Source organism: Lithobates pipiens, unplaced genomic scaffold (genome assembly GCF_037356315.1).
Source record: "Lithobates pipiens isolate NorthernLeopardFrog02 unplaced genomic scaffold, aLitPip1_a1.2 Scaffold_23, whole genome shotgun sequence".
Taxonomy (NCBI): domain Eukaryota; kingdom Metazoa; phylum Chordata; class Amphibia; order Anura; family Ranidae; genus Lithobates; species Lithobates pipiens.
The window spans coordinates 314,480,182-314,495,590 of NW_027507785.1; the positions used below are offsets into that span (position 1 = coordinate 314,480,182).

The 15,409-nt window shown below is 43.6% G+C and overlaps 1 protein-coding gene across 1 annotated transcript in view; it reads right to left on the bottom strand.

The window, feature by feature from the left end:
• The window catches only part of CACHD1 (cache domain containing 1), a 241,360-nt gene that overhangs the window by 49,959 nt on the left and 175,992 nt on the right, over positions 1 to 15,409 (bottom strand). Inside the window, exons 8-10 of the mRNA XM_077450550.1 lie at positions 7,372 to 7,521; positions 5,405 to 5,638; positions 2,312 to 2,461 (exon numbers count right to left, since the gene is read on the bottom strand). Coding sequence (XP_077306676.1) covers positions 2,312 to 2,461; positions 5,405 to 5,638; positions 7,372 to 7,521 — 534 coding nt within the window. The remainder of the gene's footprint in view (positions 1 to 2,311; positions 2,462 to 5,404; positions 5,639 to 7,371; positions 7,522 to 15,409) is intronic.

Here is a 15,409-nt window from a genome sequence, read left to right on the forward strand (position 1 = left end):
AGAAGATCTTAGGATGGAGGGCACAGTACCCTGAGAACAAGCACTGGCCAAATTTTCCTCTCGTGCTACATAGAGAGTTGGAATATCGATCTTCGCTCAGGAGAGAATCAGACTTGCTTCGTTCATAGCTGCCCAATCCCCCTTGCTGTGTTATGCAGGCCACAACTTTGTCATGGTCTGACTGCACCCTGACTGTGTGACCATGTAGGAGAGGGCTCCAGTGTAAGAAAATAAATCTTTTGGATCTCAGTTGCAGAAAATTGATGGGGAGCCTAGGCTCTTATGGGGACCAGGTTCCCAGGATTGTCAGGGAGTGGTGTATCCTGACCCAACTGCTCAAGTTTGCATCCACCGATACCGCCTTCCAAAGGATAGAACAATTTCCAGTTTTCTAAGGCTGAGTTAGAAATCCACATTACAAAAAGGGAGATTTCCACCTGGCTGGACAGAACTAGTGAGTGAACCCCAGAGGAGAGCTGAATTAGAAGATGCATAAAGTAAGATCGAGCAACCTCATTTCCTGGCATCAGGATGACCAGCATCTTCTAGCCCTTTCTTCCCAGACTTACTGCCCCTTGTCTGTCCCTTTCATCCATTGCATTTAATTGAGGAAGCTCAGCGTAACATGTGGGCGTTACCTAGGGTGGTCTGCATGCAAATACTGCCTGCCTAAGAGCATACACTCCTCCCGACTGACACCCACCTATCAAGGCCAATTTAACATTTACATAACTTCTCCCAGTCCATAGCTTACATGTGATGTTTTCAGGAAGCTATGTAAAGCACCCTGCCAGCGCCTCTCACTAGATATGATCTACCTGCAGGGCTGCTGATAGGCCAGTACAACCGGCCCTGTTGTACTGGGCCCGGCATCTGGGGTGCCCAAGCAGCCTCACAGACAGTCAGCGCAGAATAAAAAAAAAAAAAAGGGCCTTCTAAATTACACCCCCACTAAGCTGCTCCTACTGGCTTAGGTTGGTGTATTATTGCTATTTTCCAGGCCCCTCTCTGATGATATGTTCTGGAGGGAGGTGAGGGACTTTTTTCTAATTTCCGGGCGCATGCGCAGTGCATTCCACGCCACGCTACATGTCCCGGCCACCTGCTGCGGATGCCCATTTCCTTCCCTGGCGGAGTGATCTTCCTCCACTCAGGAGTAGTTGGCCCCAGAGAGACGGAGAGTGACAGGCTGTGAGGCGGCGGGGCAGCAAGGCAGCTGACAGCATCGAGGAGGAGAGGGGAAGCCAGAATTCCTCATGGCTGCTGCAGCACCTCTGTAGGTTGGTGAAAGATATACACTGCACATTACTATGTCCCCTTCTATAATACACAGGCAGCAGTCAGCAGGTTTTCTGTCAAAGGGTGTCACATGACATTGGCAATAAGTTAACAAGGGCACCCAACAGCCATGTCCTTGGACACACTGCGACAGCGGCAGCCATGATAGAGCACCTGCTGCGTGTTTGTTATTATAATACTTGTGATCTTAACCTGCCTGGGTTGCCGTCTGTTATAAAGGCTTCTTATACACAGAGTGGAATCCACGTGTTCAGTGGGGGATCTGTCCGCTGATCCAATTTACATGCGATTATTTGTTCAAAGGCGGAGGAGGCAAGGCACCAGGGGTGGGGTTGAGGGTGGCGCTGAAGAGGGTCAGGTAGGCTATACGGGGGCCCCATGTTTTCTATCTATTCTGTCTACCTGCATTGCAGGGAGAAGCACAGAGACCAAATGAGGACATTGATAGGCCGAAAACAAAAGTATCTAATGAAATGAGAAAGGATTTAAAAATGTCATTAGCATATTACTAAAGGGGAGAGGGAAGAACCACAGAAGGCAAAATATAAGCATCTCAAACTTCAGCTTTAAATAGAACCCTTTACCCACCTAAACACTTAACGTCGTGGTTTAGAGAGCCACAGAATTCCACGTACAGAATCACCCCGTGTTCTAAACTGGCTGGCTGCGATAGTTGCCAAAGGTTGTAAAATCATTTTTAATGTGCCAAGTCTTACAAAGTTGTTTACCTTGCAGGTTGGTCCCTCTGTTATTTGATCTTTGAAGGGAATCCATTTTTTTTTTTTTTTTTTTTTTTTTTTTTTTTTAGAGCTACTTAATGTTTATCTGTTCAGAAGCCAAAATCTGCAGCAGCCAGACCAGTTCAGGATACCCCGACAGTCTGTAGAGCTTTATTTATAGTGAGATGAAGACGTAATAAGTGGAGAAAAAAAAAGCAAAACAAAAAAACTTGGAGTCTCTTAAGGTTACGAGGACTGGACGGAATGCGCCATTGGTGTTGTTACAAAGATACCTTTGTTATCGATGAGGAATGTGTATGAGGCCAGGGAGTCCTGGTAGTAGGTAACGTCCTCAAGGATGTACGCGAGATTAACGTCGACGCCCACGATTCCCAGGAGCGAGTTCCCAAAATAACAGGGCTTGCTGACCGTCATGATTAAACCTAAAAGACACAATGCAATGGGAAACATTAGGCAAATAGTCTCCTAAAAAACAAACAAAAAAAACACAACTGGAATATATAATTATAAACACGCATTAAATCAACATAATCAGCATAATAACATTTTTTTTTTTGGTAGAACGCAGTCCTTGCAGTTTGAAATTGAAGCTATAACAATATGCGCATGAGTGATAGTCTGGTACCAGTTCTTCACACACATCTGCTTCTTGGCATGGATCAGGGACTCACCATGCTATGCCACCCTCTCAGGACTGGGCAAGCCCTGGTAACACTAAAAAAAAAATTAAAAATAGACAAGAGAGGGCGCGCACCAACCTAGTGCATAATCCCTTACACCATTTATTAATAAATCGGCAAATAAATCTACTCACAAACCACATGATAGACACATCATATTAAATTGTCCGCTTCAGGGTTGCTCGATCCACTCCAAAACTTGGAAGGACACCAGCGGGATCCTAACTGGCTTACGCATTTAAAGGGTGGTACCCTCTTTCCTCAGGGCCAAACCATCCGAACCCCATCCACCCTACCCATATCCAATATATTGTCCAAAGTATTGGGACGCCTGCCTTTACGCGCACATGAACCTTAATGGCATCCCAGTCTTGGTCTGTAGGGTTCAATATTGAGTTGAACCACCCTTTGCAGCTATAACAGCTTCAACTCTTCTAGGAAGGCCGCCCACAAGGTTTAGGAGTGTGTCTATAGCAATGTTTGACCATTCTTCCAGAAGTGCATTTCTGAGGTCAGGCACTGATGTTGGGCGAGAAGGTCTGGCTCGAAAGTCTCTGCTCTAAATCATCCCAAAAGTGTTCTATCAAGTTGAGGCAAGAAAGACTAGTTCCATTACCCCAAACTCCCTCATCCATGTCTTTATGGAACTTGCTTTGTGCAGCGATCCAAACCATTTGGTAGTGGGGGTTGTTCTTCAGGGGTTGGGCTTGGTCCCTTAGTTCCAGTGAAGGAAACTGGTCAGGCGTCAGCATACCAAGACATTTTAGATAATTTCATGCTCCCAACTTTGTGGGAACAGTTTGAGTTTGCGCCCTTCCTGTTCAAACATGACTGCGCACCAGTGCAAAGCAAGGTCCTTAAAGACATGCATGGATGAGCGAGTTTGGGGTGGAGGAACTTGACTGTCCTGCACAGAGTACTGTCATCAGCCCGGTAGAATACCTTTGGGATGAATTAGAGCAGAGATTGCGAGCCAGGCTCTCTCATCCAACATGAGTACCCGACCCTCAAAAATACGCTTCTGGAAGAATGGTTAAACATTCCCATAGACTCACTACTAAATTTTGTGGACAGCCTTCCCTGAAGAGTTGAAGCTGTAATAGCTACAAAGGGAGGGTCAACGCAACATTGAACCCTACGGACCAAGGATGGGATGCCAGTAAAGTTCATGTGCGTGTAAAGGCAGGCGTTCCAATACATTTGACAATAGCGTGTGTATTTAGAACCCAAAAAAAGGTATGCATAACAATATGGATATGCAATATTTTAAATGGATCTAAATATCTTGGAATCATTATAGAAGTTTAAGTATGTGTATCTCACACTGGGTGGTAGGTTTTTGCAACAATTAATGTCACATGACCCTGGGGAGATGTGGCCAACCCTAACAAAGGGAGGAGCAAAGGGTTCTCATGCCATGACCAGTTGTACATAATATGCTATGCTAAGAGAGCTCGGATGATTTGAGGAAGAGGGTACCACCCTCGAAACACAGAAGCCAGTTAGGATAATGGTGGTGATCTTCCAAGTTCTGAAGTTCACTTAGTGGATGAAGCAACCTTGAAGCCGACGCTTACTTTGATATGCTTTGTAGATTATTAATAAATGGGGTATGGGATCATGCACTAGGCTGGTGCGCCCTCTCTCGTTTGGGTTTTTGTACTGTTTGAAATTGAACCTGTGTTTTTCCCATACCACAAGCAATGCAACAACTTTGATTGAAACCTCCCTGTGCAGCGGCATACTGTACTCACTTTTCCCTTGATACTCTTTCCAGTCGCAGGAAGCAGGATAAGATGAAATGTGTATGGTATGAATGATTGAAATTTAAATCTAAATGTGAAAGACAATTTTGTCTTTTAATAATTGTCCTTTTGCTTAAAAAAAGAAAAGCACCTACAGCATCCTGTAAGGAGTAGTATAACCCTATATATGGCCACCTACAGCAGTGATGGTGAACCTTGGCACCCCAGATGTTTTGGAACTACATTTCCCATGATGCTCAACCACACTGCAGAGTGGATGAGCATCATGGGAAATGTAGTTCCAAAACATCTGGGATGCCAAGGTTCACCATCACTGACCTACAGGATCCCGGCAGTAGTATAACCCTAGGTTGCTTATTCATCATCATACTGTGTCCCTCATTCGCATACGGTTTGCAGCATGGGGTCCGACGCGTTCCTGTTCACCGATTCAGGTGGGAATCGGGTCCAAATTTTTGCCCGAGTACGCACCTGAATCAGAACCAAAGATGCGGACCGCAGCCGCCCCAGAGCTGAGTGAACCGGCTCCATTGAGGGCCGGTCACACTCTCCTGGCACTGGCATGCGAATTGGATGTGTGGGAAAATCCACATCCAATTTACATGTGTGTGAACCGGTCCTCAATGGAGGACAGATAAATGTACTTAACCATATATCCTTGAGGTAAAAGACTGAAATTATACTTTCACAAATAAAAATAGCAATTATACCAAAAAACAAAACAAAAACCATTTCAGCTGCCACTTTTCTAGAGAGTGTTACAGGACACTAAGGTGTATTTGATTGACTTTGCGTTCTATTTTTTTTTTCCCTTTGGCTTGAATGCACTAAACAAGCCACATAGTAGACCTTACAATCATCAATACCAATAGCTTTAGTCCAGCTTCTTACTTTCTTGGATTATAAAATGGGAACTTACCATCGCCCATCTCATCTGAGTATGGCAGGCTGAATACGGCCTCATCGATCATGCGGTTTGGCAGGTTGGTGTAAAACCTCCCCACGCTGGTCTCCAGGTTGCTGAGCTGGTTGAGGACCATCATGCTTCCTTTGGTGACAGGTAGGCTGCTCCGATCAGATACACCGTACTTGACAGAATTCTGTTCTGCAAGGTCCCGAAGGAAGGCAAGCTCTTTCAGTCCCGTGACTCCTTCTACATGAGAGGATGAGGATGGTAAATGAGTTAAGATTTGCCATTTAGGTGGCATGTACCAAATACTCAAAGGGTAATTCAAGGCAAGGACTAATTCAGTTTTGGTCAACTTATCTACTTAGGGGGCCTTAAGTGCAGCCCCTCACACAGACAACGGGCCTCACATAATAAGTGAATGCAATACTATAGAAAGCTCTCAGAGACTGCATATATGCTACAGGAGATGGTCAGATCATGCATGATCAAACATGCTACAGGAGTATTTGGAGACTGAGATGTTTCAAGAGACATCCATAGATTGGGGATGCACATCACACGAGACTGCTAGAGATTACTGCCATTACAGCCCCTTAATAAAACAATGCCTTAAAAATTTGTACTTTATAGAGCCCCCATAAAAATTACTTGAGACACCTCTGATCCATTATATACATAAATAGAGAAGGAGGATCGAAATCATAGAAAAAATAATAAACACGTAAAAGAAATAAACCAAACCATTTAACTACTGGAATCCAGTTTAACCACTTAAGGACCGGGCCTCTGAGATTTGTTGTTTACAAGTTAAAAAGAGTTTGTTTGTTTTTTGCTAGAAAATAACGTAGAATCCCCAAACAGTATACTTTTTTTTGCTAACACCCTAGAGAATAAAATGGCGGTCGTTGCAATACTTTCTGTCATATGCTATTTGCACAGATGTCATACAAGCACACTTTGTTTTTGTTTTTTTTTGTTTGTTTTTTTTTTAGAAAAAATACACTTTTTTAAATGAATTTTTTTTTTTATATTGTGAAAGATAATGTTACGCCGAGTAAATTAATTCCCAACATGTCACTCTTTAAAATTGCGCCCGCTGGTGGAATAGAGACAAACTTTTACCCTTAAAAATCTCCATAGGCAACGTTTAAAAAATTCTACAGGTTGCATGTTTTGATTTACAGAGGAAGTCTAGGGCTAGAATTATTGCTCTTGCTCTAGCAATCGCGGCGATACCTCACATGTGTGGTGTTAACACCATTTTCATATGCAGGTGCTACTCACGTATGCGTTCGCTTCTGCGCACGAGCCTGGCGGGACGGGGCACTTTTACATTTTTATTTCCTTATTTCTTTTGCCTTTTATTTTTATACTGTTCTTTTAAAAAAAAAAAATTTGTCATTTTTATTCCTATTACAAGGAATGTAAACATCCCTTGTAATAGAAAAAAAGCATGACAGGACCTCTTAAACATGAGATCTGGGGTCAAAAAGACCTCACATCTCATATTTACACTAAAATGCAATAGAAAATGTTTTGTCATCTGAAAAAGAAAAAAAAAATGGCCCTTTATGAGCTATGGGTGGAAGTGACATTTGTCGTTACTTTCGCCCTGCAATGGTATGGAGACGGGTGGGGGCCATCTTCCCCCTCACTCGTCGGGCACTAGCAGCCTGGGGCTGTAGGGTTTACAACCACTTTAACAAGCATTTTACTCTTGCAGTGGGGGAGGCCCCATTGCAAACAATTTTTTTTTCTGGTTCCTGAGGTGAGGCTTTAATTCATGGGTCTTCAAACTATGGCCCTCCAGTTGTTCAGGAACTACAATTCCCATCATGCCTAGTCATGTTTGTGAATGTCAGAGTTTTACAATGCCTCATGGGATGTGTAGTTTTGCAACAGCTGGAGGGCCGTAGTTTGAGGATCCCTGCTTTAATTGTTTAGATGTGACCAAGTCTGCAGACCCCGTTGCTTACCGTTCATGATGGCATAGGTGAGAACCATGACAGAATTATTCAGTTGGCCGTTTTCCTCACTAATCGCCCTCAGCGTAGCTTTCTTGTCTTCTTCTGAGGAATCCCTGGAAGTTATACCAGCCGACAAGTATATAATCACCATATCTGTATCTAGAGAGAAAAAAACAGTAGCATAGAAATTAAACCCAACTTTTCACGTAAGAATCATACTAATTAAAAAAAAATAAAAAAAATACCCATTTAGATAAACTATCATAAAAAAATGATTTTCACTTGCAATCACTGCAATTGAGAGAAAGGCTAATGTGCAAATTTTGCAACTGATACCAGATATGCTCAAATTATGCACTTTCATGGAAAGTTCAAAATGAAAGAATTTTATATTGGTATTTTAGGATAGTTATTGCGTTTTCGATTTAAGATGTTACAAACATTGGTAGCCATTTATATTTTGAGGACCCAGAAACACATCCAGGCTTTTAAAGCATTTGTTACCCCAATATTTCATATTCCCAATATGCACACTGCTACACCATGTTTTCGTATGAAGTCTCCGGTTCTCTTTGTATTGCTTCCTATGAGTAAATGTCCCTGGTGTTCCTGCTCCCCCCCCCCGACACAGCTCAAAAGACTGCAGGACCATTCACAATGTGCAGCACGGTTCGCGCATGCACAGTGGGCACCCGACTGTGAAGCTGCAAGGTGTCACGGCCAGGTACCCTCAGTTGAGATGCCACTGTCGAGGACAGAAGACCGATGGAAAAAAACGTTTTAGGTAACATCGCTGGCTTTTTTTTTTTCTCATCCTTTGTTGCATCTCATTGCTGCTGGTCTCCAGTGACTCTTTGCAGTCATTTCCTTTCTACATGCGCTCCAGTAATGGCTAAATGTTTCCTGAAGGTGACAACAGTGGACCATGTATGGTTTATGTGTGTTGAAACATCCAATTGAAGTCTTCATCAAGAGTCTGAGTTTCAGACAATTACCCAATAACAGGAAGTGCCTAAAAAAGGACCTTCACAGCAGGATCACCGGGTATTATTTTAATGAAAATATAATAAAAAACGTGTTAATGTGGGTTTTCAAAGTGCTCCAGGTTCCCCCCCCCCCCCAAATTAAAAGTCAGAAGCTACAAATACTGTAGCTGCTGACTTGATTTAAGGACACTTAAATGTCCAGGGATCCAGCGATGTTCTCACCCGACCTGATTGTTCAATTGGCTGTGGGTGCAAGCACCTGCATCTCTAGTAAGGGGAAAAGGTAAAGCATGGCAGCGCCACACAGCAGTTTCCTACTGTGCATGCACGAGTTGCACTGCATCTTATGATTGCTCCTGTAGTCTTATGGGACCTGTGGTGTGTCCCAGAAGACTGCTGGGCAAGGAGCAAAGAGGAGGGGGCTTTGGCGAACTTCCAGCGTAGATTGCCACGGTGATCTAAACCAGAAGTGGGAGCAGGTACCTGTCAAAATCAGGTACCCGTTCTACCCCCCCCCCCCCCCAAAAAAAAGTGCCAAATGTAGCAGTGGAGGGTGTAAACAAGCAAAGCTTTCCCTTTTGGGTGGAGCTCTGCTTTAAAGTGGTTGTAAACCCACTTTTTGGACTTCTACCTATAGGTAAGCTTAGAATAAGGCCTACCTAGTAGCAGTGGAAATATCTCCTAAATGTGCGCCGTTTAGGAGATATTTCACTTGCAGCCCGCCAAAAATTCCAACGGCACATGCGCTGGAAAGAAACTAAACGAAGTGCCGTTTCATCCCTAGCCTGTGCTGTTAATCGCCGCTCCTGTGCGCATGCTCCGGCGAATCACAGAGCCGGAGTCCGCAGCCCGGAAGGAAGACAGGCCAGAAGATGCACGCTACCTACACAGGGGACATTGCTGGATTCTTTTGCAGGTAAGTGGCACATAATGGGCTAGTATGCGAAGCACACTAGCCCATTATGCTTTTTCATTTGCAGGCTTTGCAGCGAGCAAAAGAGGAAGTAAAACCCATCAAGGTTTACCGGTACTTCCTCTTGAAATATATGTGTGATTTTAGTTATTGGGTTTAAATCTACTTCTGCGCTGAACAATGTTATATTTCCGTCCTCACATGCTGACTTGTTCTGGATACAAGGATGTCATCCTTCATCTTTCTTTACCACCTATTGAGTCAATGACCTGAAAAACAAGCATGCAGGTCTTGCCACTTCACTGGCTGCATGCTGGCTCCAGGGCTGTGAATTAACTAAAGGAGGCTTGCAAATGAGTTAAAATCACCCCCCCCCCCCCCCCCCCCCATAGCAATACCTTTACATGGTCCCTTTAGAAAGGCAAGCTACCTTTACAAACGTTTCCTTGTGTTTACCGAAAAAAAAAAAAAAACATATATGTAAAATTTCCATAACAGAAAATGTGACACATGATAAATCACTCGAATGAGGAGTTTAACGAGTAAAATAAGACTGAAAGGAAAGAGCAACGTTCATCCAAATAACCATCAATTACCGTGAGCATTTATATACTGTAACAAAACCTCCTGCCAAATATGGATTTTTTTTTTTTTACTTCCTAAAATGAAAACAGTTGAAAATGGAAAAGAGTTGGCGTGTTCCTGTTTTGTGTTCCGTGCCAAAACACAGCAGAAATTCAGGATATAACATAACAGATCGGCCGAATGAACAATGAGATTTTGCCTTTGGCTTGTCACATCCGTTCTTGCAGGTAAAGTAACGGAATGCAGCGAAGTTTTTCCAGCAACAGTCCATTTACAAAGTCTATTTTATTCCTGTACACTGTGCGTTAAAGCTCACTTCTGCACAAATACACAACTATTTTAAAATACTGGTATATCATGCAGCGCTCCCTTAAAGTGTTACTAAACCCAATACAGTAAAATCTGTCTGTATATGCTGTAAAGCATGCTCGCTATACTCACTATGGAATAGAGCTGCACAATCGTTAAAAAATCGTGATCTTGATTCAACCCCCCCCCCCCCCCCCCCCCCGAAGATCTCTATTGCAGAGTTTGCCGATTCTTTCTTATAACAAGTGGGGAGACTGATCTGCTCACTCAGCTGTTAAAAGAAAACATCAGGGCAGTCTGCCAAGTTTTTAAAATGAAACATTGTAACTAACTCTTCCTTCGTAGATCAAAGGGATAAACTTCTGTGTGTAAAGAAAAAAATCCAGGCATTCTGCCAAGTTTTTAAAATGAAACATTGTAACTAACTCTTCCTTCGTAGATCAAAGGGATAAACTTCTGTGTGTAAAGAAAAAAATCCAGGCATTCTGCCAAGTTTTTAAAATGAAACATTGTAACTAACTCTTCCTTTGTAGATCAAAGGGATAAACTTCCGTGTGTAAAGAAAAAAATCCAGGCATTCAGCCAAGTTTTTAAAATGAAACATTGTAACCAACTCTTCCTTCTTAGGCCGCGTACACACAAGAGGATTGTCCGTCCAACTTAGTCCGCTGAAACGTGTTTCAGCGGACAGTCCGCTCGTGTGTGGGCTTCAGCGGACTTTTTCAGCGGACAGTCTGGCGGACTAAGTCTTTCGGAATTTCCGTAATATTGTCCGCTGAAACACGTTTCAGCGTACAGTCCGCTCGTGAGTAGGCAAGTTGGACGGACTAAGTATGGCGCATGCTCAGAAAGGATTTACACGGCCGAAGGTTGCATTGCAGTGTATTGGACGTCGTATTTCTAGTCCCGTTGTACGTGCTGTACACGTCATCGCGCAAGCTTTCAGCGGACTGTCTGTTCATCGTGTGTGGTCAAGTCCGTTCATTCAAAAGTAGGACGGACTGTCTGTTGGATTGTCTGACGGACTTAGTTGGACGGACAATCCTCTCGTGTGTACGCGGCCTAAGGCTTCATTCTCACAAGGTGGAGCCGCTGCCTCGGAGTCCGCCAACTCAGCGGGAGATCTCTCCGTTGATCTCCGCTGAGCCAGCGGATGACAGGTCCCTCTCTGTTCACTGAGCGGGGAGGGGCTTGTCGAGCGCCGCTTGTTTCTATGGAGAGATCGGATGAAAACGGACAGCAAAATTGAAAAATTGACCGAAAGGTCTGCTTAAAGGGAGTGCCGCATGATATATTTTAAAGGGTTTATTCACACTTGCGGGGAACGCATTTAGATGTGAACAGCACCCTTTATCTGCTCTTTGTATTTTATTTACGTTCTTTATATTACTGACTAGAGTTTATTTATCACGCAGTGTCAATTATTTAGGGTAGCGCAGAAGATCCACCAGGTTCTATTTTATACTCAACCATGTCCACCTGCCATTTTCCTTTGGGTGCCGACGACTGGGGATCCAATGATGCAGCCTGTGCCAGCACTGACCTATCTATACAGACGTCACTCCTCAAGCTGGAGAGGACCCTGCCACTGGACAACCAATAGGAGATGTCCACCCCAACCAGGAAATGAACCACCAAAAGAAGGTAGTGAAAATGTCATACATAGCGGGGTGCCGTAAAATGCCTGAAGCTGTGGTGCAGCCTGCTGCGATAAAATGCAGTTTAAAATACGTATAATGATAGATGTTCCTTAACCGGTTGCGGACCAGCCGTTAATGTACGTGATCTAGTGAGTTCTGTATAGCAGGCACGCGCATGTGTAGATTGCGGGTCCCGCGGACTCGATGTCCACGGGGATACCTGCTATTGTCTCACGGAGAGGAAGAACGAGGAAATGCTAATGTAAACAAGCATCTCCCCGTTCTGCTTACTGACACGGTCACTGATCACAGTTCCCTGTGATCGGGAGCAGAAATCAGTGATGTGTCACATGTAGCCCCTCCCCCCCCACAGTTAGAATCACTCCCTAGGACACACTTAACCCCTACAGCGCCACCTAGTGTTAACCCCTTCACTGCCAGTCACATTTACACAGTAATCAGTGCATTTTTAATTGCACCGATCGCTGTATACATGTGAATGGTCCCAAAATAGCGCCAAAAGTGTCCGATGTGTCTCCGCTATAATGTCGCAGTCACAATAAAAATCTCTGATCGCCACCATTACTAGTAAAAAAACAAAAAAAAAAAAAAAAAGATGAAATAAAATCCCCTATTTTGTAGATGCTATAACTTTTGCGCGAACCAATCTTTTGGTGGTAATTGATCACCTCTGCGGTTTTTATTTTTTGCGCTATAAACAAAAGAAGAGCGACAATTTTGAAAAAATAAAAAAAAAACTTTTTTTTTTTTTTTTACTTTTTGCTATAATAAATATCCCCCAAAAATATATAAAAAAGCATTTTTTTCCCCCTCAGTTTAGGCTGATATGTATTCTTCTACATATTTTTGGTAAAAAAAAAATCACAATTAGCGAAAAAAAAAACCCGTGTGTATTACTCTTATTGCAGTTTTTTTTCGCTAATTGTGATTTTTTTTTTTTTTTACCAAAAATATGTAGAAGAATACATATCAGCCTAAACTGAGGGGGAAAAAAAATGCTTTTTTATATATTTTTTGGGGATATTTATTATAGCAAAAAGTAAAAAAAAAAAAAAGTTTTTTTTTTTTTTTCAAAATTGTCGCTCTTTTTTTGTTTATAGCGCAAAAAATAAAAACCGCAGAGGTGATCAATTACCACCAAAAGAAAGCTCTATTTATGGGGGAAAAAAAAGGACACAAATTTTGTTTGGTTGCCACGTCGCACGACCGCGCAATTGTCAGTTAAAACAACGCAGTGCCGATTTCGCAAAAAGTCCTCTGGTCAGGAAGGGGGCTGAAGTGGTTAACATATATTTTAAGTGCGGATCTCCCCACTGCTGTCTATAAGAGACGCAAGAAGCAGTCGGGTTGTTTAACGTTTTTATTTCTAACCAAAAAATAAATAAAAAAGTTGGACTGTCACTTTAAAGCCACTTTTAAATTCTGCTCCTGATGCAACCACAGGGAAGTAATAAATTCCAATCTGCTTTCATTGTGTGCCAAGCTCAGGATCCCGCGTACCTTTCTGCACACACCACATCAGGAATCGTCTGCATGCTGACTTCATAAACTTGTTGTCAGTCTGACAAACCTACTGAAGATTCTTTTTCTGCGAGGTATAAAAAATTCTCACAGGAGGTCGGAGCTGCAAACCTTTCCTGCTCCCCCCCCCCCCCCACCCCCAGCTAGACAAGAGGCAGCTTGCTGGGAGGCATCAATAGTGAGCAGGCTCTGACTTTGTTAGGAGATATCTGTGCGTTTACTATTCGGAAGTCTGAGACCCCATACACATAGCTCCCAACTGTCCCTGATTTCGAGGGACTGTCCCTGATTGGGAGCAATGTCCCTCTGTCCCTCATTCCAGCTCATTTGTCCCTCAACTTGGTCTGATCTATATAGATGTATATAAAATGTACTTTTTATCAAAAAGTGTTTCCACAGTGCTAAACCTTTCATCCGATTTCTAAATTACTGCATTTGTGAATTCCAAAAGCCAATATAAAGGAATAATAGTGGGGAAAAAAAAATCACTTTTGGGTTTAACCAATCTTATTTTTTGTACAATTCTCCTTTTAAGGGGGCGTGGCAAGGGGTGTGTCCTATGCTTTCATGCTTTTGCTGATAGGTGTCCCTCATTCCCAGCTCAAAAAGTTGGGAGGTGTGCATAGATGCTATTAGATTTTCTGCAGATTTTTGTCTTCAGATTTACCAAAACCATATAATAATATGAGGTGAAATCTTAAGGGTTTCAATTTGTATGCAGTCAGGCATGTACTGGCCATAGGGACTATAGGGAGTTTCCCGGTGGGCCGATGGCTCAGTGGGCCGGTTTCAGTGACAGCCAGTGGCATCGCTGGGGGGGACTTTTGGGGCTATGGCCCTGAATCTGGGGCCCATAGCCCAGAGTCAGTGCAGGAGTCCCCAACCACAAGGTCCCGGCCCACTACCTGCCCTCTTTCTGGTGACCTTGATATTAGGAGGGGCTCTCTGTGGACCCGGATGTAAGGGGGGGCTCTGTGGGGACCCAGATGTAAGGGGTTGGCTCTCTAGGGACCCTGATGTAAGGCAGATGATCTCTGGGGACCCTGTTGTAAGAGGGGCTCTCTGGGGACCCTGGTGTAAGTGGGGTGCTCTCTGGGAACCCAGATGTAAGGAGGGGCTCTTTGGGGACCCTGATATAAGGGGGGCTCTCTGGGGACCCAGATGTAAAGAGGGGGCTCTCTAGGGGCTTTTTTGCGCAATTGCGTACAGTTTATATACTGTTTTTTGCGTGTTTGCAAAATTAAAGTGGGCCGGTCTGGATGAAGTCCAGGGCCAAATTTTTGTCCCAGTCCAGCCCTGTATGCAGTCAGGCAGGACTTGCATTACATGGTTTTGGTAAATCTGAAGACAAAAATGTGCAGAAAATCTAATAGTGTGCATGGGGTCTTAAAGTGGAGGGCGACCCTAAAAATAAAAATAGCATTAATATTCTTAAAAAATAAAAAATAAAAAAACATTTGAATTTTTTTTTTTATTTTTTTTTTACTTACCAGAAACCCCTGTTGCTAGGCAGTCTTCCTAATCTGCCTCTTCCTATTCTGCGGAGCTTCCTCCTCTTCGGTGAGTGGCCCCGTTGCCTTCTGGGACACGTGTGTGTCCCAGAACACAATGGAGCCATTCACAAAGAGCCGCACGATTCGCGCATGCGCAGTAGGAAACGGGCAGTGAAGCCGCAAGGCTCCACTGCCTATTTCCCTTAGTAAGTATGGCACTGCCGGGACACTATACGAGGGACGTATCGGCCTCAGGGTGGGGGCGACATTGCGGGCGCCCTGGATAGGCAAGTGTCCTTATTAAAAGTCAGCAGCTACAGTGTTTGTAGTTGCTGACTTTAAAAAAAAATATTTTAAGGCTGGAACACCGCTTTAATCTCCACAAGGCTGTGTCCAAGAAAGTCTGGGGTCAGGGGAAATGGCCCCTTGCAGAGGGAAAATAGTTCCCAGAATCAAGAGTTATGGCTTTAACCACTTGACCGCCGGAAGATTTACCCCCATGATGACCTGGCCTTTTTTAGCGATACAGCACTGCGTTACTTTGACCACTGTGCAGTCATGCAACGCTGTACCCAAATA